Source organism: Bubalus bubalis, chromosome 2, assembly GCF_019923935.1.
Source record: "Bubalus bubalis isolate 160015118507 breed Murrah chromosome 2, NDDB_SH_1, whole genome shotgun sequence".
NCBI lineage: Eukaryota > Metazoa > Chordata > Mammalia > Artiodactyla > Bovidae > Bubalus > Bubalus bubalis.
The window spans coordinates 187,251,773-187,276,622 of record NC_059158.1 but is presented as its reverse complement, the minus strand read 5'-3'; the positions used below and the strand labels follow the sequence as shown (position 1 = coordinate 187,276,622).

The 24,850-nt window shown below is 62.5% G+C and overlaps 1 protein-coding gene across 2 annotated transcripts in view; it reads left to right on the top strand.

The window, feature by feature from the left end:
• The window catches only part of PADI4 (peptidyl arginine deiminase 4), a 49,725-nt gene that overhangs the window by 10,185 nt on the left and 14,690 nt on the right, over positions 1 to 24,850 (top strand). For both annotated transcript variants that reach the window (XM_025278857.3, XM_006066570.4), the window contains exons 6-11: positions 335 to 460; positions 2,173 to 2,351; positions 2,468 to 2,571; positions 3,528 to 3,639; positions 5,764 to 5,871; positions 14,113 to 14,267. In XM_025278857.3, the coding sequence (XP_025134642.3) occupies positions 335 to 460; positions 2,173 to 2,351; positions 2,468 to 2,571; positions 3,528 to 3,639; positions 5,764 to 5,871; positions 14,113 to 14,267 (784 nt within the window). The remainder of the gene's footprint in view (positions 1 to 334; positions 461 to 2,172; positions 2,352 to 2,467; positions 2,572 to 3,527; positions 3,640 to 5,763; positions 5,872 to 14,112; positions 14,268 to 24,850) is intronic.

The following is a 24,850-nucleotide window of genomic DNA, read 5'->3' as shown; positions in this document are numbered from 1 at the left end:
CCCGGGGAGAAACTTCTCCACTCATTCATTCAGTCCACAATTACTGAGCATCTGCCTCGCGCTCGGCCTTGGTCTGGATGTTTCTCAGAGCTGGGAACAAAGCAACAAGCAAGACAGATGTGGTTTCTGCCTCGCCAAGCTAACATCCTAAGCTCATCCTGGTGGGAGAGGTCATGCCCAAACCCTGATTCGCTTTAATTCTAAAATGAAAACTGTCACTTAAAAACTGGAAAGAGCATAAAGAAAATAAAGCCAGGTGACGAGATAAAGGGTGGTCCTGGGGGGAGGGTGGTCTCGGGGGCTAACGTCTCAGGCCTTGCCCTTCTCTTTCCAGACCTGGAGGACCTGTCCCTGGTGACCCTGAGCACCAAGACCCCCGGGGACTTTTTCAGCAAGCACCAGCTGGTGCTCCACGTGGCCAAATCTGAGATGGACAAAGTCAGGGTGTTTCAAGACAACGGTGAGTCGTCTCTGGCTGTCACCTCAGTGTTGCCTTCTGCCCCGCCAAAGGGACTCGGCCTCTCCACACCCTCCTCGGGAGGAAAACTCCCGAGCACCTCCCCCGTGCCAGGGTCTAAGAATCGAGGAAGCAGCAGGGAGCGAGCTGGAGGGCCTCTCTGAACGGATGGGCACAGAAAGGGGGCAGACAAGACGCAGGCAACAGACGAGGTCTGGTGCTGGGCGAATGCAGAGAAGGGCCCGCCCTCCCTCCCAAGCACTGCTGAAGCTGATCTTGTGTGTCCGGCTCCTCTCTCTGTTTCACACACATGCGCAAACTCTTGCAGGAGCTGTTTTGTTCTTGTTTTTTAAAGCAATTGGGTTTTTTGTTTGTTTTCCTTTTTTTTTTTTGGCCACGTCATGTGGCATGCAAGACCCTAGTTCCCCAACCAGGAACTGAACCTTCTCCCGCTGCGGTGGAAGTGCGGCGTCTTACCCATGGGGCTGCCGGAGAAGTTCCCACAGGGGTTGTTGACTCCAAGCTGACTGCACATAATAACTGTAACATGTAATCATGTGTTCAACAATCTGCTGATCAGAAGCATCAGTAGCTTCTCAGTGGCTCAGGGTCCCCCGCCACCCCGTGCTAGGTCAGCTCTAGGCACAGGGAACAGAGCAAAGAACTTAGCAAAGTCTCTGCCCTCGGCAGGATGGGGGTGATGATGCGTGAAAAATCGTCTGCAGCCTCAGAAGGCGCTAAATGCTGCACAGAGGGATGCAGCAGGGGAGGGGGAGGGCGGTCGGGGAGAGCCCCCCAGAAGGTCGCTGAGCACTGGGAGATGGAGGAACATCAGGCACTCTGGGGCGGGGGGACCAAGGGTGCAAAGGCCCTGAGGTGGGCTGTGCCCGCGGGCTCGAGGATGCAGGGAGGCCAGTGTGCTGAGCGCCAGGCAAGGTTTACGAGGGTGAACAGGGTAGAGAAGAGAGGCCAGAGGGGAGGGGCCGGCCTCAGAGGCAGGAAACGACTGTGGCTTCTCGTCTGTACGGGGTGGGGGCCTATGAGGGCTGTGCCAAGGAGCAGCCCGACCTGACTTACTTCCATTCAGAACTCAGGGATTAGACTGACGTTGTTTTGGCCACAAACCAACCCTTGCCTCAGTGGACGTATCACCTCCTCCAGGAAGCCCTCCCTGACCTTCCAGCACTCATTGCTGTCTGTGATTTTGACTGTCTTTTCCTCTCCCTGAGGCAGCGCGAGTGGTGGAGAACCCGCCTGCCGATGCAGGAGACATAAGGGACCTGGGTTCGATCCCTGGATCAGGAAGATCCCCTGGAGGCGGGCACGGCAGCCCACTCCAGTATTCTTGCCTGGAGAATCTCATGGACTGAGAAGCCTGGTGGGCTAGGGTCCATAGGGTCGCAGAGTCAGACATGACTGGAGCGACTTATCCAGTAGACCGTGCCCTCCCTGGGGCCAAGGACAAAGGCTGTCTCCCTGATCCTTCGGGGTCAGCTGCGAGCAGGTGAAAGGCAGGGAGTGGGCGAGAGAAAGAACGGACCATCACGTATGCTGGGCTTTCTGTAGCACTGGGGGGGGACGTAGGCACCCCCATCGCGCCAGTCCTGGGCCTCCATCCGGTGATGTCGCGGCTGAGGCTCAGCCCTCTGCTCCTGAGAAGGGGCTCGGGCTCCTCAGAGACAGGAATGCGGCGCTGACCCCCTTCTCGCTCCCAGGGGGCCGGCAGCCCTACCGGTACAGTGCGGTCCTGGGGCCAGAGCGCCCGTCTCACCTGCTGGAGCTCCCGGGTGGCCGGCACAGCACACACTTCTACGTGGAGGGCCTGGCCTTCCCCGACGCCAGCTTCCCGGGGCTCGTTTCCCTCCACCTCTCCCTGCTGGACGTGTCCAACCCGGTAGGCCTGGGGAGCGGGGGGTGGCTCGGCTTCCAGGCCCCGGCCCAGCTGGGGAGGGGCCCCCCGTGTGCCTGGCTGCTCTCACAGCCCCTCTCTTGCCCTCCCCACCCCCGCAGGAGCTCCCCCAAAGCCCGCTTTTCCAGGACAGCGTGGTCTTCCGTGTGGCCCCCTGGATCATGACCCCCAACACCCAGCCCCCGAAGGAGGTGTACGTATGCAGGTGAGGGGCCCTGGAGGGCCGGGGCAGGGCCCAGACACACGCACCCCACCCAGGGAGACCCTGGAGCAGGACCCCGGAGAGCTTCGTGCCCGGCGGTGTGGATGGGGGCAGGGGTGCTCCCGCTGCGGCCGGCTGAGGGCGGGGGGTGGTTGGAGCCGTAAGCGGGCAGGGAACATCGTGGGCACTCAGCCAGGGGCTTGGTTGGAGCCATAAGCGGGCAGGGAACATCATGGGCACTGTTTCCCTGTCACTTTCTGGCCTGAGGCATCCTGAGGGTGGCTTTAGCGCCTGGGGGACTTAGGACTTCGCCAGACCCGGAAGATGAGAGCTCTGGTCCTCTGGGCGAGGCCTCGGGGCTCCCACGAGGGCGGCCCTGCACACGGAACCCCGGACACTCATTTCAAATGCCCGTTCCTGACCAACCTCTGAGCTTGCGTTCCCCACCCCGGGGCAGGACACATGGCGGGGGGCCCCGGGCGTCCATCCCGCGGTCAGCGAGCCCCTGATAACCACACAGGGCCTCGGGGGGCCTTCCCCCCCTCCCGGCCTCTTCCTGTCACTTGGGGGCAGGAGGGCTGTGAGTGTAACCTGGTGGTCAGGATGCAGCCTGGAAGCCAGCAAGGCCTGGACCTGAATGCATGTGGCATGACCTTGACTCTCACCTCCGCGCTCTGCCTTCTGCTCGCTGGAAGGTTGCCCGCTGGTCCCACCCCCGGGTTGTCAGCAGAGTTCAGGGAAGCAGTGTGCTGAGAGCAGGCAGACAGGGCGCGTGGGGGTCTCCATCGGGCTCCAGGGGTCTCGAAACACCCACCATGGGGGTCCTGTCCTGTGTCCCGGCCTCAGCTCCTGCGCCTGCTCCACCCTGAGTCCAGCCGGCCTCCTCAGAGCCCAGCCAAGGCCGCTGGGTGCGGAATCAGGGGCACCGAGGACCTTTTCTTTCTTCCTGATCGTTCTAGGGTATTTGAAAACGAGGACTTCCTGACGTCACTGACCGCACTGGCCAAGAAAGCCAAGTGCAAGCTGACCGTCTGTGCACAGGAGGAGAGCGTGGACGACCGGTGGATGCAGGTGTGTGCCTTCGGGGCAGGCGGGCTGGGCATGCGGGAGGCACGCCTGGAGGGTCCAGGGACACGGGGCCCCGGCTTCATGGGCTTGGCCCCACATCCTGCTGGCCACCCTTCCTCCCCCCGGGCGAGGAGTTAAGAGCATCCTAGGGTCCCCGCAGACGGGGGAGGCTCAGGAAAGTGACCCTACTGACATTTAAACAGCCTGCTAGCTGTGTCACTGAGATGACCTCCTTCCTGCTTGGAAATTCTCAGATGACCTCAGGAAACTGAACAAATGCTGCGAAGCTCGGGGGCTAGGGCTCAAGCGGCCGGTCCAGTGGCCCTGCCTCCAGGCCAGGCCACAGCCCTGCTCCAGTGTCTTCCGAGGCACCCGTGTCCCCCTCTCAGCTACCTCCCGATCCAGTGGCCCCACGTCTGCCACCCTCAATCAGCACTCCTTTCTAACCCCCAAATGTGGCCTCCCTGGTGACTCAGACGGTAAAGAATCTGACTGCAATGCAGAAGACCCGGGTTGGATCCCTGGTCAGGAGGATCCCCGGTCAGGAGGATCCCTGGGTCAGGAAGATCCCCTGGAGAAGGAAATGACAACCCAGTCCAGTACTCTTGCCTGGAGAATCCCATGGACAGAGGAGCCTGACGGGCTACAGTCCACGGGGTCGACCGCAAAGAGTCAGACGCGACACACACACAACCCCCAAATAATGCCCTCTCTTCCTCTCCTATCATTCCACCTGTGTTAGATCAAACAGATGAAATGGCTGAAACGTCACCATTCTTTATCTCAGAGAATGGCAGTTTGAACCCCCAAGATGGTTCAGCCTAGTAGTGTTTTATGGCCAACGTCACGCCTGCCGGCTGGAATACAAGCCAGGTGTGCCCCCGATCCGACCTGCACCCTCCCATCTCTGTCCCAGGGGCTCAGCTGGGGCCTTACCCGCCCTCTTTTGGGACAGGATTACCTCTGCCCTCCAGGCTCCAACTCAGAAGCACTCTTTTATTATTATTATTATCCATTTGTGGCTTCCCTTGTGGCCCAGTTGGTAAAGAATCCACCTGCAATGCGCAAGATCTGGGTTCAATCCCTGGGTTGGGAAAATCCCTTGGAGAAGGGAAAGGCTACCCATTCCAGTGTTCTGGCCTGGAGAATCCCATGGACTGTACAGTCCATGGGGTCGCAGAGTTGGACATGACTGTGCGGCTTTCACTTCACTCTCATCGCTCATTTGTATTAGAGAATCGGTGTTTCACAACGCTGTGCCAGCTTCTGCTCTGCAGCAAACTGAGTCAGCTAGACACGTACACGTGCTGGGCTGTGTCACTCAGTCGTGTCTGCCCCTTTGTGACCCTGTGGACTGTGGCCCGCCAGGCTCCTCTGTCCATGGGATTCTCCAGGCAAGGATACTAGAGTGGGTTGCCATCCCCTCCTCCAGGGGATCTTCCTGACCCAGGAATCAAACCCAGGTCTCCCACATTGCAAGCAGATTCTTTACCATTGGAGCCACCAGGGAAGCCCAAGAACACTGGAGTGGGTAGCCCATCCCTTCTCCAGGGGATCTTCCCGACCCAGAAATAGAACCGGGGTCTCCTGCAGGGCAGGCGGATCCTTTACCAGCTGATCTGCAGCGAAGGCCACACATAGACGTGTATCTACGCTTTCTTAGATTCTCTCCCCATTTGGGTCATCATGGAGCGCTGGGTAGAGTCCCCTGTTCCACACTAGAACCTCTTTAAGAAGTCTCCCCTGCGCCATCCCAGCTGCGTTGGGAGTCCCCCTCTGTGTTCCCGCGGATGCCTCCCCTCCTTCCCCTCCCCTTCTAGCTCTGGGTGCTGAACACCCAGCTCTTGGGTTGCCCCTCGAGCTCAGAGCCCATGGCTGGTACACCATGGGTCCCTGGCACCCACCAGGAGCAAGAGTGAAGGGCACCCAGGTTGATTCCGCTGCACGTGGATTCAAGTACAGGACAGTAAGCTCTGCTTTCCCAGAGCCCCTCTTCTGGGGTTGAATAACCCAGTGCATTTGCCCTTGACCCCACGGAGAGAGAGAGCAGATGGTTCTCCAGCCCCCATCCCTGCCCCGGGCGATGGGAGCAGGTGTGACAGCCTCCCTGCCCCTGTCCCTGCGCAGGACGAGATGGAGATCGGCTACACCCAAGCCCCGCACAGGACGCTGCCCGTGGTCTTTGACTCCCCGAGGAACAGAGGCCTGAAGGACTTCCCCATCAAGTGCATGCTGGTACGTGCCGCGCGGGGTGGGCGCAGGGTGAACGCCCGGCTCCCGCCTCCTTCCTGGCTTCCATCCCCCGCCCCACACTGAGCACCCGCAGGTGCGTAGGGCCGCAGGACGCCGAGCGGCCATCGCACGGGTGGAGGGGCAGTTTTATTAAATTATCTGTCTTATCTGTCGTTATCTTTGTTTTTAAGTTTGTATTTCTCTGTGTGTATGCGTGCTCAGCTGTGTCCAACTCTTTGCAACCCCCTGGACTGTAGCCCTCCAGGCTCCTCTGTCCATGGGATTCTCCAGGCCAGAACACTAGAGTGGGTCACCATTTCCTCCTCCAGGGGATCTTCCCGACCCAGGGATTGAACCCAAGTCTCCTGCATTGGCAGGCGGGTTCTTTACTGCTGAGCCACCAGGGAAGCCCTTTTTAAAGTTACTATTTTATTTTAATTTTCTTTTTCAGCTGCATGGCTTGACTTGCGGGATCTTAGTTCCCTGATCTGGGATCAAACCCGCACTCCGTGTGTTGCGAGCGCAGAGTCTCAGCCACTGAATCTTCAGAAAGCCTCTGGCTGGGATATTTTTGTTATGTAATGAGATCTGGGTTTGCCTTTCTCAAAGCCCTTTCTGGCTATGAGCTCGAGCTGTTCCTCAAGAAACCCTGCTGAGCATGTAGGTCGGGTGCGGGCACTCTTGTTCCACTGCAGATGCTCTTGGGACCTCCCTGGTGTCCGGCGGTTAGGACTCTGCACCTCCACTGAATGGGGCACAGGTTCAGTCCCCGGCCAGGGAACTAAGACCCCTCATGCCTTGTGGTGTAGCCAAAAGAAAAAAAGATGCTCTTCTGCAAGGTGGGGGTAGGGCCCGGACCAGAACCTTCCTCAGCATCCAGCTGGAGGCTCTGTCTTTTAGGTGGGAGTGTGACTTTCAGGGGCTCCCCTTGGGACACGCAGGGTGTTCAGGACCAGAGTGGGCATTTCCTCGGTGTAACTTTATCAGCCAAGGTCTCTACATGTGTTTACGGGGTCAGGTGAGGGCAACATATAACTGAGTCATGCTTGACTAACTGGGTAGCTTCCTGCAAACTCAGCACAGAATAATAAAAACGATAACAACTATAAAAATGGTTACATTTGGGGGCTCACGTCCTGGGGCAGCCACAGTGCTGAGGGCCTACATGAGCTCATTTAATTTGTCTGATAACCTCTAATAGTAGATGCTATTACTAGGCCCATTTTATAGATGAAGAAACTCAGGCTCAAAAGGTGAAGCGGCTTTCTCGAGGTCACACAAAAAGACAGCTAAGTTGGAACTCAAAGCAGGCCATGAGCACCCTGCCCCTGCTTTATCAGAGGGGCCCCAGGCCTGTGCTCTGAGCCCTGACAGCCCCTGACCTCAGGCACCCAGAGAAGACGAAGGAAAGACCGCGGGTGCACGCTGTGCTGCGGTGAACAGCTTTCCAAGGAGCCTTCGGTTCCCCGAAGGGAAAGGGGGTGACCTGGCCCACGCAGGAGGCTTTGAAAGGAAACCTGAGTTTAACTTGCTGGCTCTCCTGTGCGGCGTGCTGCTGACGCAGGGATTTAGTTGGGGTCATGACGTCTCTGCCATTCGGTTCAGTTCAGTCGCTCAGTCGTGTCTGACTCTTGACATCCCCAGGGACTGCACCACACCAGGCCTCCCTGTCCATCACCAACTCCCGGAGTTTGCTCAAACTCATGTCCATCGAGTCGGTGATGCCATCCAACCATCTCATCCTCTGTCGTCCCCTTCTTCTCCTGCTTTCAATCTTTCCCAGCATCAGGGTCTTTTCAAATGAGTCAGTTCTTCGCATCAGGTGGCCAAAGTATTGGAATTTCAGCTTCAGCATCAATCCTTCCAATGAGTATTCAGGACTGATTTCCTTTAGGATGTACTGGTTGGATCTCCATGCAACCAAAGGGATTCTCAAGAGTCTTCTCCAACACCATAGTTCAAAAGCATCAATTCTTTGGTGCTTAGCTTTCTTTATAGTCCAACTCTCACATCCATACATGACCACTGGAAAAACCATGGCTTTGACTAGACAGAACTTTGTTGGTAAAGTAATGTCTCTGCTTTTTAATATGCTGTCTAGGTTGGTCATAGCTTTTCTTCCAAGGAGCAAGTGTCTTTTAATTTTATGGCTGCAGTCACCATCTGCAGTGATTTTGGAGCCCAAGAAAATAAAGTCTGTCACTGTTTCCACTGTTTCCCCATCTATTTCCCATGAAGTGATGGGACCGGATGCCATGATCTTAGTTTTCTGAGTGTTGAGCTTTAAGCCAACTTTTTCACTCTCTTTCACTTTCATCAAGAGGCTCTTTAGTTCTTCTTCACTTTCTGCCATAGGGTGGTATCATCTGCATAACTGAGGTTATTGATATTTCTCCCAGCAATCTTGATTCCAGCTTGTGCTTCATTCAGCTGGGCATTTCTCATGATGTCCTCTGCATAGAAGTTAAATAAGCAGGGGGACAATAAACATACTTGTACTCCTTTTCCGATTTGGAGCCAGTCTGTTTTTCCATGTCTAGTTCTAACTGTTGCTTCTTTACCTGCATACAGATTTCTCAGAAGGCAGGTAAGGTGGCCTGGTATTCCCATCTCTTTAAGAATTTTCCACAGTTTCTTATGATCCACACAGTCAAAGGCTTTAGCATAGTCAATAAAGCAAAAGAAGATGTTTTTCTGGAACTCTCTTGCTTTTTTGATGATCCAACAGATGTTGGCAAATTGATCTCTGGTTCCTCTGCCTTTTTTAAATCCAGCTTGAACATCTGGAAGTTCATGGTTCATGTTCTGTTGAAGCCGGGCTTGGAGAATTTTGAGCGTTACTTGGCTAGTGTGTGAGATGAGTACAATTGTGTGGCAGTTTGAACATGCTTTGGCGTTGCCTTTCTTGGGGATGGGAATGAAAGCCGGCCTTCCTATAGACGCCTCAGACAGAGGAAGGCCGTGGTGGCGCCTTAGCCCCACGTCGGTCAGGGCTGTTAGTCACTGTGCTCAGTCGCTCAGTCGTGTCCGACTCTTGGCGACCCCGTGGACTGCAGCCCACCAGACTCCTTTGTCCAAGGAAGTCTCCAGGCAAGAATACTGGAGTGGGTTGCCATGCCCTCCTCCAGGGGGTCTTCCCAAACCAGGGATCAAACCCAGGTCTCCTGCATTGCAGGTGGATTCTTTACCATCTGAGCCACCAGGTCTGGGGCAGCTTGATTCAAATCACTCAGGAAAAGAATTGGGGATAGGGGATAGGGACTTCCCTGGGCTTTCCTGGTGGCTCAGATGGTAAAGAATCCATCTGCCATGCAGGAGATGCAGGTTTGATCCCTGGGAATGGCTACCGAGTCCAGTATTTTTGCCTGGAGAATTCCACAGACAGAGGAGTCTGGCGGGCTACAGTCCATGGGGTTGCAAAGAGTCAGACCGGACTGAGTGACTAACACTTTCACACTTACTTTTTGAGGGACTTCCATGGTGGCTCAGTGGTTAAGAATCCTCCTTGCAATGCAGGCGATGTGGGTTCAACGTCTTGTTGGGGAACTAAGACTCCCCCCTCGCCTGGTCAGGGAGTTAAGACCTGATGCAGCCAAATAAATAAATAAAAATAAATTTTATAAAAAGAATTGGGATAAGAATCAACCTCCTCACCAGGCTATAGCCGCACCTGCTTCTCCAGCCCTGGGCCACTTCCCTGCCCCTCTCCTGGCTCCAGCCCCACTGGCCTCCTTCCTGGTCTTCAAGCGTGCCCGGCTTGTGCTCACCCCGGGCCTTCGCACCTGCTGTTTCCGCTGGCTGCAGTGCCTGCCGTCGTTCAGGGTCTGGCTGCTCCTCCACCTTCAGGTCTCAGCCTCCGTGCCCTCAGGGAGGCCAGCCTGAGGCAGAAGGACCCTCCCACGCCCCTGGTATTCTCCACCTGCCTGTTCCTCCTGGAGTCTCTGTTATACATCACCAGCCTGCTTACTTCCCAGCCTCTGCCTCCCAGATAAGCTGGAAGCACCACGCAGGCAGGGGCTGGGCCATGGTGCCATCACTGTTCACCAGGCACTTGGCACGCAGCCTGATACACGGGGGCCGTTCCTTCTACAAGGCGACGTCAGTAAACTTTAAACCAGTAAATGGAGCACCAGGGGCGCTTGCCATAAATAGAAGTGTTTAACCTTGAAGTTAAACGGAATGAAAACAGAGAGTGCTGTTAAATCCATCTTCACACAAAGGACTGCAAAAGCTCAGAACCAAGGTTTTGCTCTCCATTTGTTAAGACAGGAGGTGAGTGGGTGTTAAGGGTGGATTTGTCCCACCGCTCTGAGACCTTTATTTTTGACGGACGAGCAAGACTGGAGGAGAACCTGGACACCTTCTAAGTCTGTGCTGGGATCGATGGCCAGGGCATCTCCTGCACATCCCGCTCTGGGGGACCCCCTTCTGCAGACAGTCGAAACCCCTTGACTGCAGCAACCCAAGCCTGCGGCCTTCGCACCTGTCATCTCATGGCGACAGCCAGGGCAGAGACTTGGGTGAATTTGTCATCCCTTCATCAGACATTCTTTGAGCACGTACTCTGTGTCCAGCCCTGTTCTAGGCCGTAGGGATCTATTGCTGAGCAATGCTAAGGCGCCTACCCTCATAAGCGTTGTCATTCTAGCTCAGAGAGATAGACAAATGAAATAGTCAGGGGAGGCCTCCCTGAGAAGCTAACAGTGGAGCAAACACTCCAAAGAGGTGAAGGAGCTGACTCGGTGGATCTGGGAGAAGAGGGTTCTGGGCGGTGGGACAGGAACGATAAGGTTTTTTTTTTTTTGGCTGCACTGGGTCTTCGCTGCTGCACGGGCTCTCTCTGGTTGCAGAGGGTGGGCGCTCGGGTGTGCGGGCTCAGTGGCCGGGGCACACGTGCTTGGTTGCTCTGCGGTACACGGGATCTAGTTCCCAGACCAGGGATCGAACCCGTGGGCCCCGCACTGGCAGGCAGGCTCTTAACCACTGGAACCCCAGGGAAGGCCAGAACAGTAAGTCTAATGAATAAATAAATTACATTATATGTTGGGAGGTGACGTCAAGTACTACAGAAAAAGAAAGCGGAATCACAGGGCTGCCGGCTGCCAGAGCGCTGGGGGGATTACATGGCGACTTTAAATGGAATGGTTAAAAGAGGCCTCATCGAGAAGCTGACACCAGAGCAAAACCCCACAGAGATGGAGTTGCCTCTACGGACGTCGGGTGAAGAGGGTTCTGGGCAGCGGGAAAGCCAGTGCGAAGATCCTGAGGGGGGACGTGCCTGGCATGTCCATGGAGTGGTGAGGAGGCCGGAAGGGGGGCACCGAGTGAGCAAGAGGCAGAGAGGTGGAGAGGCAGGCATGTGGCGGGGATGGGTGTCGCTGGGGGAGACGGGTCCTGGGGCTTCCTGGCCACTGTGAGGCCATTTCTTCAGAATCTGAGATTCTGGAGAATTATTGCAGAGTCTTCAGCAGAGGATGAGTATGATCTGATTGGTGCTATTAAAGGCAGTCTCTGGTTGCATATTGAGAATGGACTGCAGCGAGGAAGGGTAGGGTGGGGGGATTGGGGACAAGGTGACCGCTGTACCTGGTGACAGATGATGGGGCGAGGGGAGTGGAGAAGCAGCCGGCTTCGGGATGTGATTTTATTTTTAATATTTACTTGCTGATCTGCCTGCACCAGGTCTTAGTTTCAGCATGCGGGAGCTTGGGGCATGTGGGGTCTAGGTCCCTGACCAGGGATTCAACCCAGAGTCCCTGCGCTGGGAGTGAGGAGTCTCAGCCCCTGGGCCACCAGGGAAGTCCCTTGGGATACGCTTTGAGGGCAGAATGAACAGGACTTCCTGACACTGTGCGGGACTGACAAGGTGGGACTCCAGGCCTTGCCCTTCGTGGGGGGCAGGCGCCACCCCCTGGGAGGGGAGGGCCGAGGGACGGGCAGGGAACGAGGGAGTGGGGAGCAGGGTCAGCAGTTCTGACTGGGGGAAGTGTGAGATGTTTGGTCAGCCTCCAAGCGGGGCATCAGGCAGGCCAGGGACGCACTCATGGTGTTTGGGAGGGACGTGCAGACCGGGCTGTGAGCCTGGCCATGGTCAGCACGTGGACGGTATTTCTCGAGACCAGGCGAGACCACCAGAGGAGGGAGTGAAAGGAGGACCAGGTCTGTCCCCCTGCCCCCCGCCCCCAGCGCACAGGAGACTCGGAGGGAGCAAAGGGAGGAAGATCGGGAGCACACGGTGTCCCAAACGCCAAGTGCAGAGAGCGTGGGAAGGCCAGGGGAGACCAGCCGACCCAGGCGCCGCTCGTGGACAAGGGAGCCCAGGCACTGCCCGCTGAGCTAACTGCAGCCACAGAGACCCCGAGGGGCATCTTTGCATGCTGACTGTGGCTTGGTTGGTGTTTGCTGTGGGGGCTTCTCCGCTGTGTGCAGCCTCCGCCCGCTGTGGGCTGGGCTTCCCACTGCAGGGGCTCCTCTTGTCTCGTGGCATAGGCTCCGGGCGCTCGGGCTTCAGTAATTGCAGCTCCCAGGTCCCGGGCACAGGCTCGGTAGTTGGGGGCACGGGCTTCGTTGTCCTGTGGCAAGTGGGACCTTCCCGGACCAGGGATTGAACCTGTGTCTCTTGGATTGCAAGGTGGACTCTTAACCACAGGACCACCAGAGGAGCTCAAGGGAGCAGTTTTGATGGCCCAGCAGGGGAGGAGGTCAGGTTGGCAAGGGTTTTAGAATGAAAGCAAGGATTTGGAAATAATGGGTTTTAGACCTGTGGAGTCACAGACCCCCTTGAGACTACTCATCTTCCCACAAAAAATGCACCCAAGCCCACTATTTGGCATCTAGTTTCAGGGCTTCTGTGGCCCCCGTGAAGCCCCAGGGTACAAATCATCAATCTGTAGGAAGTAGAGTTAGAGGTGGGCTTCCCTGGTGGCTCAGCTGGTAAAGAATCCACCTGCAATGCAGGAGACCCCAATTCGATTCCTGGGTCAGGAAGATCCCCTGGAAAAGGGATAGGCTACCCACTCCAGTACTCTTGCCTGGAGAACCCCCATGGGCAGAGGAGCCTAGTGGGCTACAGTCCATGGGGTCACAAAGAGTCAGACATGACTGAGTGACTGAGCACGCACAGAAGCAGAGGGTTAGAGGTTCAGTAGGTGGGCTGGATGATGGCCCCTCAAATGGGCCCTAACCCCCAGAAGCAGATGCCATCTTACATGGAACGGGGGCTTTGTGAATGAGAGTAAGTCAGGGACCTTGTGATGGGGACTCCCCTGGGTGACCTGGGAGGACTCCACGCCATCACAAGGCCCCTCATGAAGGGGGAGCAGGGTCAGGATGGGAAAAGACTTCCGATGTCAGCAACAGAGACTGGAGTGATGGGCACTGAATATGGAAGAAGAGCCGCCAGCCAGCTGACCACTAGAAGCTGAAAAAGGAAAGGAAGCGGGGTCTCTCCCAGAGCCTCCAGAAGGAGCCAGCCTGCCACCCCTTGATTTCAGTCCCGTGAGGCTGACTTCAGACCTCTGAGCTCAGAGCCGTCGGCTCACAGCGGCAGCTGGAAGCCAACGCGGGGTGGGAGGGGCGCCGCCCCCGCGGTCTTCTCACGAGGACGAGGGGCCACAGCCCCGTGGGGAGGCCCACTGCAGCCCCAGGTCAGGACGCGCCCCGTGTGGACCAGGAGCGTCTGCTGTAGAGACAGCTCGAGTCGCAGTCTTCCTGACCGTAGTTTCTGCTCCGAGGACAGAGATGGTACCTGGCAGATTCATTTTCACACCCGAGTTAAGGTTTATGAAGTGGGCTTCCCCAGTGCTCAGGGGTAAAGAATCCACCCGCCAATGCAGGAGACGCAGGAGACGTGGGTTCGATTCCTGGGTCAGGAAGATCCCCTGATGGAGGAAATGGGGACCCACTCCAGTATTCTTCCTTGGGAAATCCAGTGGACCGAGGAGCCTGACAGGCTATAAATACATGGAGTCACAAAGAGTGGGACACAGCTGAGCGACTGAGCACGCTCACACACACGCAAGGTTTAGAAGCCGCGGGCGCCCCTCAGAGACTCATAAACCCCCTCTCTTGCCCGCGCTGACTCAGCCTTCCTTCAGAATCCCTCAGATAGTAATGGGACCTGCTCTGAACCAGTGGCCGGAGGGTTTCTTCTGTGACCAAGCTCATCTTTAAACCTGGACCCCACGCCCTCTTCCCCAAGACCTTGGGTTCTCTAACTCTTGGCCCCTGCTCCTCCCACCCCAGGGTCCAGATTTTGGCTACGTGACTCGCGGGCCCCAGACGGGCAGTGTGACTGACCTCGACTCCTTTGGGAACCTGGAAGTGAGCCCCCCAGTGATGGTCAGGGGGAAGGCGTACCCGCTGGGCAGGATTCTCATTGGGGACAGTGGTTACCCCAGGTAAGGAGAGGTGGGGGGAGGGGGCGGCAGACTCAGGGGTGCAGGGGAGTGGGGCGCAGCAGAGGCCAGAGCAGAGGGCTTCCCTGCTGGCTCCTGGCCAAGAGGGCTCACAGGGGACATCCCTGGGGTCCCGTGGTTTAAGATTCCACCCTTCCAACATGGGGGGCGTGGGGTGGATCCCTGGCTAGGAAACGAAGACCCTGCCTGCTTCTCAGTGCAGAAAAAAAAAAAGAGGGCCCAAAAAACTTGAGGGACTGTGGGGAATCAAAGCATACACCAAAGAACACCCAGTGAGGAGCCCAGCAGTTCCAAGCTCACCTCGGCCACCTGCACGCTTCGGGTCTGTGAATGTTTGCTGAGCACCTGCTTTGCGCGAGCCCTGTGCCAGGAGCCGGCAGGGAGTGTGGCCCTGGACAGGACGGGCAAGCCCTGCCGCTGTCCTGGTGGGGACGACGCGCCACAGAAAAGCTAACAAATAAGATTTTCCAGCAGTAAAGAAAGCACAAAAGTGGGGCAGAAGAGGAGAGGGAAGTGGGGTAGGGAGACCGAGGAGGGCTTCTCTGGGGCGGGGCCCAGGCCCGAAGACAAGCAGGACATGGCCGCGTGGAGATCTGGATCAGAGAGCTCCTGGGCAGGGACTTCCCTGCTGGTCCAGCGACTGAGACTCCGAGCTCCCAACACAGGGGGGCTCGGGTTCCACTCCTGCTCAGGGAACAAGATCCCATATGCAGCAGCTAAGAGTCTGCGGGCTGCAACCAAAGTGTCCACAAGCCACATCTAAGACCCGCTGAAGCCAAATAAATAGATAGTTTTTGAAAAGATCATGGGCAAAGGCCCTGAGGCAGGAATGAACTTGGTGGGTTCAAGGTTAGAGGGGCTAAAACAGAACCGAGCAAGCATAAGAGTGAAGGGCCGGGTCACGAGGGCCCCTGGAGCTCAGGGAAGGGGGAGCACGGAGGCCGGGTCACGAAGGCCCCTGGAACTCAGGGCAGGGGGAGCACGGAGGCCGGGTCACGAAGGCCCCAGGAGCTCAGGGCAGGGGACTCACGGAGGCCGGGTAACAAAGGCCCCTGGAGGTCAGGGCAGGGGGGGCACATAGGCCGGGTCACGAAGGCCCCTGGAGCTCAGGGTAGGGGAATCACGGAGGCCGGGTGACGAAGGCCCCTGGAGCTCAGGGCAGGGGGAGCACGGAGGCCGGGTCACGAAGGCCCCTGGAGCTCAGGGCAGGGGGAGCACGGAGGCCGGGTCACGAAGGCCCCTGGAGCTCAGGGCAGGGGGATCACGGAGGCCGGGTCACGAAGGCCCCTGGAGCTCAGGGCAGTGGGAGCACATAGGCCGGTTCACGAACGCCCCTGGAGCTCAGGGCAGGGGACTCACGGAGGCCGGGTCACGAAGGCCCCTAGAGCTCAGGGCAGGGGGAGCACGGAGGCCGGGTCACGAAGGCCCCTGGAGCTCAGGGCAGGGGGAGCACAGAGGCCGGGTCACGAAGGCCCCTGGAGGTCAGGGCAGGGGGATCACGGAGGCCGGTTCACGAAGGCCCCTGGAGCTCAGGGCAGGGGACTCACGGAGGCCGGGTCACGAAGGCCCCTGGAGCTCAGGGCAGGGGGAGCACGGAGGCCGGGTCACGAAGGCCACTGGAGCTCAGGGCAGGGGGAGCACGGAGGCCGGGTCACGAAGGCCACTGGAGCTCAGGGCAGGGGGAGCACGGAGGCCGGGTCACGAAGGCCCCTGGAGCTCAGGGCAGGGGGAGCACGGAGGCCGGGTCACGAAGGCCCCTGGAGGTCAGGGCAGGGGTAGTACGGAGGCCGGGTCACGAAGGCCCCTGGAGGTCAGGGCAGGGGGAGCACGGAGGCCGGGTCACGAAGGCCCCTGGAGCTCAGGGTAGGGGACTCACGGAGGCCGGGTCACGAAGGCCCCTGGAGCTCAGGGCAGGGGGAGCACGGAGGCCGGGTCACGAAGGCCCCTGGAGCTCAGGGCAGGGGGAGCATGGAGGCCGGGTCACGAAGGCCCCTGGAGCTCAGGACAGGGGGGGCACATAGGCCGGGTCACGAAGGCCCCTGGAGCTCAGGACGGGGGGGCACATAGGCCGGTTCACGAAGGCCCCTGGAGCTCAGGGTAGGGGACTCACGGAGGCCGGTTCACGAAGGCCCCTGGAGCTCAGGGTAGGGGAGTCACGGAGGCCGGGTCACGAAGGCCCCTGGAGCTCAGGGCAGGGGGAGCATGGAGGCCGGGTCACGAAGGCCCCTGGAGCTCAGGGCAGGGGGAGCACGGAGGGCGGGTCACGAAGGCCCCTGGAGCTCAGGGCAGGGGGAGCACATAAGCCGGGTCACGAAGGCCCCTGGAGCTCAGGGCAGGGGGAGCACGGAGGCCGGGTCACGAAGGCCCCTGGAACTCAGGGCAGGGGGAGCACGTAGGCCGGGTCACGAAGGCCCCTGGAGCTCAGGGCAAGGGGATCACGGAGGCCGGGTCACGAAGGCCCCTGGAGCTCAGGGCAGGGGGAGCACGGAGGCCGGGTCACGAAGGCCCCTGGAGCTCAGGGCAGGGGGAGCACGGAGGCCGTGTCACGAAGGCCCCTGGAGCTCAGGGCAGGGGGAGCACATAGACCAGTTCACGAAGGCCCCTGGAGCTCAGGGTAGGGGACTCACGGAGGCCGGGTCACGAAGGCCCCTGGAGGTCAGGGCAGGGGAGCACAGAGGCCGGGTCACGAAGGCCCCTGGAGGTCAGGGCAGGGGGATCACGGAGGCCAGGTCACGAAGGCCCCTGGAGTTCAGGGCAGGGGACTCACGGAGGCCGGGTCACGAAGGCCCCTGGAGCTCAGGGCAGGGGGAGCACAGAGGCCGGGTCACGAAGGCCCCTGGAGGTCACGGCAGGGGGATCACGGAGGCCGGTTCACGAAGGCCCCTGGAGCTCAGGGTAGGGGACTCACGGAGGCCGGGTCACGAAGGCCCCTGGAGCTCAGGGCAGGGGGAGCACGGAGGCCGGGTCACGAAGGCCACTGGAGCTCAGGGCAGGGGGAGCACGGAGGCCGGGTCACGAAGGCCCCTGGAGCTCAGGGCAGGGGGAGCACGGAGGCCGGGTCACGAAGGCCCCTGGAGGTCAGGGCAGGGGTAGTACGGAGGCCGGGTCACGAAGGCCCCTGGAGGTCAGGGCAGGGGGAGCACGGAGGCCGGGTCACGAAGGCCCCTGGAGCTCAGGGTAGGGGACTCACGGAGGCCGGGTCACGAAGGCCCCTGGAGCTCAGGGCAGGGGGAGCACATAGGCCGGGTCACGAAGGCCCCTGGAGCTTAGGGCAGGGGGAGCACGGAGGCCGGGTCACGAAGGCCCCTGGAGCTCAGGGCAGGGGGGGCACATAGGCCGGTTCACGAAGGCCCCTGGAGCTCAGGGTAGGGGACTCACGGAGGCCGGGTCACGAAGGCCCCTGGAGCTCAGGGCAGGGGGAGCACATAGGCCGGGTCACGAAGGCCCCTGGAGCTTAGGGCAGGGGGAGCACGGAGGCCGGGTCACGAAGGCCCCTGGAGCTCAGGACAGGGGGGGCACATAGGCCGGGTCACGAAGGCCCCTGGAGCTCAGGACAGGGGGGGCACATAGGCCGGTTCACGAAGGCCCCTGGAGCTCAGGGTAGGGGACTCACGGAGGCCGGTTCACGAAGGCCCCTGGAGCTCAGGGTAGGGGACTCACGGAGGCCGGGTCACGAAGGCCCCTGGAGCTCAGGGAAGGGGGAGCATGGAGGCCGGGTCACGAAGGCCCCTGGAGCTCAGGGCAGGGGGAGCACGGAGGCCGGGTCACGAAGGCCCCTAGAGCTCAGGGCAGGGGGAGCACATAAGCCGGGTCACGAAGGCCCCTGGAGCTCAGGGCAGGGGGAGCACGGAGGACGGGTCACGAAGGCCCCTGGAGCTCAGGGCAGGGGGAGCACAGAGGCCGGGTCACGAAGGCCCCTGGAGGTCAGGGCAGGGGGATCACGGAGGCCGGGTCACGAAGGCCCCTGGAGCTCAGGGCAGGGGGAGCACATAGGCCGGTTCACGAAGGCCCCTGGAGCTCAGGGCAGGGGGAGCACGGAGGCCGGGTCACGAAGGCCCCTAGAGCTCAGGGCAGGGGGAGCACGGAGGCCGGGTCACGAAGGCCCCTGGAGCTCAGGGCAGGGGGAGCACAGAGGCCGGTTCACGAAGGCCCCTGGAGCTCAGGGCAGGGGACTCACGGAGGCCGGGTCACGAAGGCCCCTGGAGCTCAGGGCAGGGGGAGCACGGAGGCCGGGTCACGAAGGCCCCTGGAGCTCTGGGCAGGGGGAGCACGGAGGCCGGGTCACGAAGGCCCCTGGAGCTCAGGGCAGGGGTAGCACGGAGGCCGGTCACAAAGGCCCCTGGAGCTCAGGGCAGGGGGAGCACGGAGGCCGGGTCACAAAGGCCCCTGGAGCTCAGGGCAGGGGGAGCACGGAGGCCGGGTCACGAAGGCCCCTGGAGCTCAGGGCAGGGCGAGCACGGACGCCGGGTCACGAGGCCCTTGGAGCTCAGGGCAGGGGGAGCACGGAGGCCGTGTCACGAAGGCCCCTGGAGCTCAGGGCAGGGGGAGCACATAGACCAGTTCACGAAGGCCCCTGGAGCTCAGGGTAGGGGACTCACGGAGGCCGGGTCACGAAGGCCCCTGGAGGTCAGAGCAGGGGAGCACAGAGGCCGGGTCACGAAGGCCCCTGGAGGTCAGGGCAGGGGGATCACGGAGGCCGGGTCACGAAGGCCCCTGGAGTTCAGGGCAGGGGATTCACGGAGGCCGGGTCACGAAGGCCCCTGGAGCTCAGGGCAGGGGGAGCACAGAGGCCGGGTCACGAAGGCCCCTGGAGGTCACGGCAAGGGGATCACGGAGGCCGGTTCACGAAGGCCCCTGGAGCTCAGGGCAGGGGACTCACGGAGGCCGGGTCACGAAGGCCCCTGGAGCTCAGGGCAGGGGGAGCACATAGGCCGGGTCACGAAGGCCCCTGGAGCTTAGGGCAGGGGGAGCACGGAGGCCGGGTCACGAAGGCCCCTGGAGCTCAGGGCAGGGGGGGCACATAGGCCGGTTCACGAAGGCCCCTGGAGCTCAGGGTAGGGGAATCACGGAGGCCGGGTCACGAAGGCCCCTGGAGCTCAGGGCAGGGGGAGCACGGAGGCCGGGTCACGAAGGCCCCTGGAGCTCAGGGCAGGGGGAGCACAGAGGCCGGGTCACGAAGGCCCCTGGAGGTCAAGGCAGGGGGATCACGGAGGCCGGGTCACGAAGGCCCCTGGAGCTCAGGGCAGGGGGAGCACATAGGCCGGTTCACGAAGGCCCCTGGAGCTCAGGGCAGGGGACTCACGGAGGCCGGGTCACGAAGGCCCCTAGAGCTCAGGGCAGGGGGAGCACGGAGGCCGGGTCACGAAGGCCCCTGGAGCTCAGGGCAGGGGGAGCACAGAGGCCGGGTCACGAAGGCCCCTGGAGGTCAGGGCAGGGAGATCACGGAGGCCGGGTCACGAAGGCCCCTGGAGTTCAGGGCAGGGGACTCACGGAGGCCGGGTCACGAAGGCCCCTGGAGCTCAGGGCAGGGGGAGCACAGAGGCCGGGTCAAGAAGGCCCCTGGAGGGCAGGGCAGGAGGATCACGGAGGCCGGTTCACGAAGGCCCCTGGAGCTCAGGGCACGGGACTCACGGAGGCCGGGTCACGAAGGCCCCTGGAGCTCAGGGCAGGGGGAGCACGGAGGCCGGGTCACGAAGGCCCCTGGAGCTCAGGGCAGGGGGAGCACGGAGGCCGGGTCACGAAGGCCCCTGGAGCTCAGGGCAGGGGTAGCACGGAGGCCGCGTCACAAAGGCCCCTGGAGCTCAGGGCAGGGGGAGCACGGAGGCCGGGTCACGAAGGCCCCAGGAGCTCAGGGCAGGGGTAGCACGGAGGCCGGTTCACGAAGGCCCTTGGAGCTCAGGGCAGGGGACTCACAGAGGCCGGGTCACGAAGGCCCCTGGAGGTCTGGGCAGGGGGAGCACGGAGGCCGGGTCACGAAGGCCCCTGGAACTCAGGGCAGGGGGAGCACGGAGGCCGGGTCACGAAGGCCCCTGGAGCTCAGGGCAGGGGACTCACGGAGGCCGGGTCACGAAGGCCCCTGGAGTTCAGGGCAGGGGACTCACGGAGGCCGGGTCACGAAGGCCCCTGGAGGTCAGGGCAGGGGGATCACAGAGGCCGGTTCACGAAGGCCCCTGGAGCTCAGGGCAGGGGACTCACTGAGGCCGGGTCACGAAGGCCCCTGGAGCTCAGGGCAGGGGGAGCACGGAGGCCGGGTCACGAAGGCCCCTGGAGCTCAGGGCAGGGGGAGCACGGAGGCCGGGTCACGAAGGCCCCTGGAGCTCAGGGCCGGGGGAGCACGGAGGCCGGGTCACGAGGCCCCTGGAGGTCAGGGCAGGGGGAGCAGGTAGGCCGGTTCACGAAGGCCCCTGGAGCTCAGGGCAGGGGGAGCACGGAGGCCGGGTCACGAAGGCCCCTGGAGCTCAGGGCAGGGGGAGCACGGAGGCCGGGTCACGAAGGCCCCTGGAGCTCAGGGCCGGGGGAGCACGGAGGCCGGGTCACGAGGCCCCTGGAGGTCAGGGCAGGGGGAGCAGGTAGGCCGGTTCACGAAGGCCCCTGGAGCTCAGGGCAGGGGGAGCACGGAGGCCGGGTCACGAAGGCCCCTGGAGGTCAGGGCAGGGGTAGTACGGAGGCCGGGTGACGAGGCCCCTGGAGGTCAGGGCAGGGGGAGCACGGAGGCCGGGTCACGAAGGCCCCAGGAGCTCAGGGCAGGGGGAGCACAGAGGCCGGGTCACGAAGGCCCCTGGAGGTCAGGGCAGGGGGATCACGGAGGCCGGTTCACGAAGGCCCCTGGAGCTCAGGGCAGGGGACTCACGGAGGCCGGGTCACGAAGGCCCCTGGAGCTCAGGGCAGGGGGAGCACGGAGGCCGGGTCACGAAGGCCCCTGGAGCTCAGGGCAGGGGGAGCACGGAGGCCGGGTCACGAAGGCCCCTGGAGCTCAGGGCCGGGGGAGCACGGAGGCCGGGTCACGAGGCCCCTGGAGGTCAGGGCAGGGGGAGCAGGTAGGCCGGTTCACGAAGGCCCCTGGAGCTCAGGGCAGGGGGAGCACGGAGGCCGGGTCACGAAGGCCCCTGGAGCTCAGGGCAGGGGGAGCACGGAGGCCGGGTCACGAAGGCCCCTGGAGCTCAGGGCCGGGGGAGCACGGAGGCCGGGTCACGAGGCCCCTGGAGGTCAGGGCAGGGGGAGCAGGTAGGCCGGTTCACGAAGGCCCCTGGAGCTCAGGGCAGGGGGAGCACGGAGGCCGGGTCACGAAGGCCCCTGGAGGTCAGGGCAGGGGTAGTACGGAGGCCGGGTGACGAGGCCCCTGGAGGTCAGGGCAGGGGGAGCACGGAGGCCGGGTCACGAAGGCCCCAGGAGCTCAGGGCAGGGGGAGCACGGAGGCCGGGTCACGAAGGCCCCTGGAGCTCAGGGCAGGGGTAGTACGGAGGCCGGGTCACGAAGGCCCCTGGAGGTCAGGGCAGGGTGAGCACAGAGGCCGGGTCACGAAGGCCCCTGGAGCTCAGGGTAGGGGACTCACGGAGGCCGGGTCACGAAGGCCCCTGGAGCTCAGGGCAGGGGGAGCATGGAGGCCGGGTCACGAAGGCCCCTGGAGCTCAGGGCAGGGGGAGCACGGAGGCCGGGTCACGAAGGCCCCTGGAGCTCAGGGCAGGGGGAGCACGGAGGCCGGGTCACGAAGGCCCCTGGAGCTCAGGGCAGGAGGAGCAGGGAGGCCTGTTCTCGAAGGCCCCTGGAGCTCTGGGCAGGGGGAGCACGGAGGCCGGGTCACGAAGGCCCCTGGAGCTCAGGGCAGGAGGAGCAGGGAGGCCTGTTCTCGAAGGCCCCTGGAGGTCAGGGCAGGGGGAGCACGGAGGCCGGGTCACGAAGGCCCCTGGAGCTCAGGGCAGGGGTAGCACGGAGGCCGCGTCACAAAGGCCACTGGAGCTCAGGGCAGGGGGAGCACGGAGGCCGGTTCACGAAGGCCCTTGGAGCTCAGGGCAGGGGACTCACAGAGACCGGGTCACGAAGGCCCCTGGATGTCTGGGCAGGGGGAGCACGGAGGCCGGGTCACGAAGGCCCCTGGAGCTCAGGGCAGGGGGAGCACGGAGGCCGGGTCACGAAGGCCCCTGGAGCTCAGGGCAGGGCGAGCACGGACGCCGGGTCACGAGGCCCTTGGAGCTCAGGGCAGGGGGAGCACGGAGGCCGTGTCACGAAGGCCCCTGGAGTTCAGGGCAGGGGGAGCACATAGACCAGTTCACGAAGGCCCCTGGAGCTCAGGGTAGGGGACTCACGGAGGCCGGGTCACGAAGGCCCCTGGAGGTCAGGGCAGGGGGAGCACGGAGGCCGGGTCACGAAGGCCCCTGGAGGTTAGGGCAGCGGGAGCACGGAGGCCGGGTCACGAGGCCCCTGGAAGTCAGGGCAGGGGGAGCACGTAGGCCGGGTCACGAAGGCCCCTGGAGCTCAGGGCAGGGGGAGCACGGAGGCCGGTTCACGAAGGCCCCTGGAGCTCAGGGCAGGGGGAGCACGTAGGCTTGTTCACGAAGGCCCCTGGAGCTCAAGGCAGGGGGAGCACAGAGGCCGGTTCACGAAGGCCCCTGCAGCTCAGGGCAGGGGGAGCACATAGGCCGGTTCACGAAGGCCCCTGGAGCTCAGGGTAGGGGACTCACGGAGGCCAGGTCACGAAGGCCCCTGGAGCTCAGGGCAGGGGGAGCACAGAGGCCGGGTCACGAAGGCCCCTGGAGCTCAGGGCAGGGGGAGCACATAGGCCGGTTCACGAAGGCCCCTAGAGCTCAGGGTAGGGGACTCACAGAGGCCAGGTCACGAAGGCCCCTGGAGCTCAGGGCAGGGGGAGCACGGAGGCCGGTTCACGAAGGCCCTTGGAGCTCAGGGCAGGGGACTCACAGAGGCCGGGTCACGAAGGCCCCTGGAGGTCTGGGCAGGGGGAGCACGGAGGCCGGGTCACGAAGGCCCCTGGAACTCAGGGCAGGGGGAGCACGTAGGCCGGGTCACGAAGGCCCCTGGAGCTCAGGGCAGGGGACTCACGGAGGCCGGGTCACGAAGGCCCCTGGAGTTCAGGGCAGGGGACTCACGGAGGCCGGGTCACGAAGGCCCCTGGAGCTCAGGGCAGGGGGAGCACAGAGGCCGGGTCACGAAGGCCCCTGGAGGTCAGGGCAGGGGGATCACGGAGGCCGGTTCACGAAGGCCCCTGGAGCTCAGGGCAGGGGACTCACGGAGGCCGGGTCACGAAGGCCCCTGGAGCTCAGGGCAGGGGGAGCACGGAGGCCGGGTCACGAAGGCCCCTGGAGCTCAGGGCAGGGGGAGCACGGAGGCCGGGTCACGAAGGCCCCTGGAGCTCAGGGCAGGGGGAGCACGGAGGCCGGGTCACGAAGGCCCCTGGAGGTCAGGGCAGGGGTAGTACGGAGGCCGGGTGACGAGGCCCCTGGAGGTCAGGGCAGGGGGAGCACGGAGGCCGGGTCACGAAGGCCCCAGGAGCTCAGGGCAGGGGGAGCACGGAGGCCGGGTCACGAAGGCCCCTGGAGGTCAGGGCAGGGGTAGTACGGAGGCCGGGTCACGAAGGCCCCTGGAGGTCAGGGCAGGGTGAGCACAGAGGCCGGGTCACGAAGGCCCCTGGAGCTCAGGGTAGGGGACTCACGGAGGCCGGGTCACGAAGGCCCCTGGAGCTCAGGGCAGGGGGAGCATGGAGGCCGGGTCACGAAGGCCCCTGGAGCTCAGGGCAGGGGGAGCACGGAGGCCGGGTCACGAAGGCCCCTGGAGCTCAGGGCAGGGGGAGCACGGAGGCCGGGTCACGAAGGCCCCTGGAGCTCAGGGCAGGAGGAGCAGGGAGGCCTGTTCTCGAAGGCCCCTGGAGCTCTGGGCAGGGGGAGCACGGAGGCCGGGTCACGAAGGCCCCTGGAGCTCAGGGCAGGAGGAGCAGGGAGGCCTGTTCTCGAAGGCCCCTGGAGGTCAGGGCAGGGGGAGCACGGAGGCCGGGTCACGAAGGCCCCTGGAGCTCAGGGCAGGGGTAGCACGGAGGCCGCGTCACAAAGGCCACTGGAGCTCAGGGCAGGGGGAGCACGGAGGCCGGTTCACGAAGGCCCTTGGAGCTCAGGGCAGGGGACTCACAGAGACCGGGTCACGAAGGCCCCTGGATGTCTGGGCAGGGGGAGCACGGAGGCCGGGTCACGAAGGCCCCTGGAGCTCAGGGCAGGGGGAGCACGGAGGCCGGGTCACGAAGGCCCCTGGAGCTCAGGGCAGGGCGAGCACGGACGCCGGGTCACGAGGCCCTTGGAGCTCAGGGCAGGGGGAGCACGGAGGCCGTGTCACGAAGGCCCCTGGAGTTCAGGGCAGGGGGAGCACATAGACCAGTTCACGAAGGCCCCTGGAGCTCAGGGTAGGGGACTCACGGAGGCCGGGTCACGAAGGCCCCTGGAGGTCAGGGCAGGGGGAGCACGGAGGCCGGGTCACGAAGGCCCCTGGAGGTTAGGGCAGCGGGAGCACGGAGGCCGGGTCACGAGGCCCCTGGAAGTCAGGGCAGGGGGAGCACGTAGGCCGGG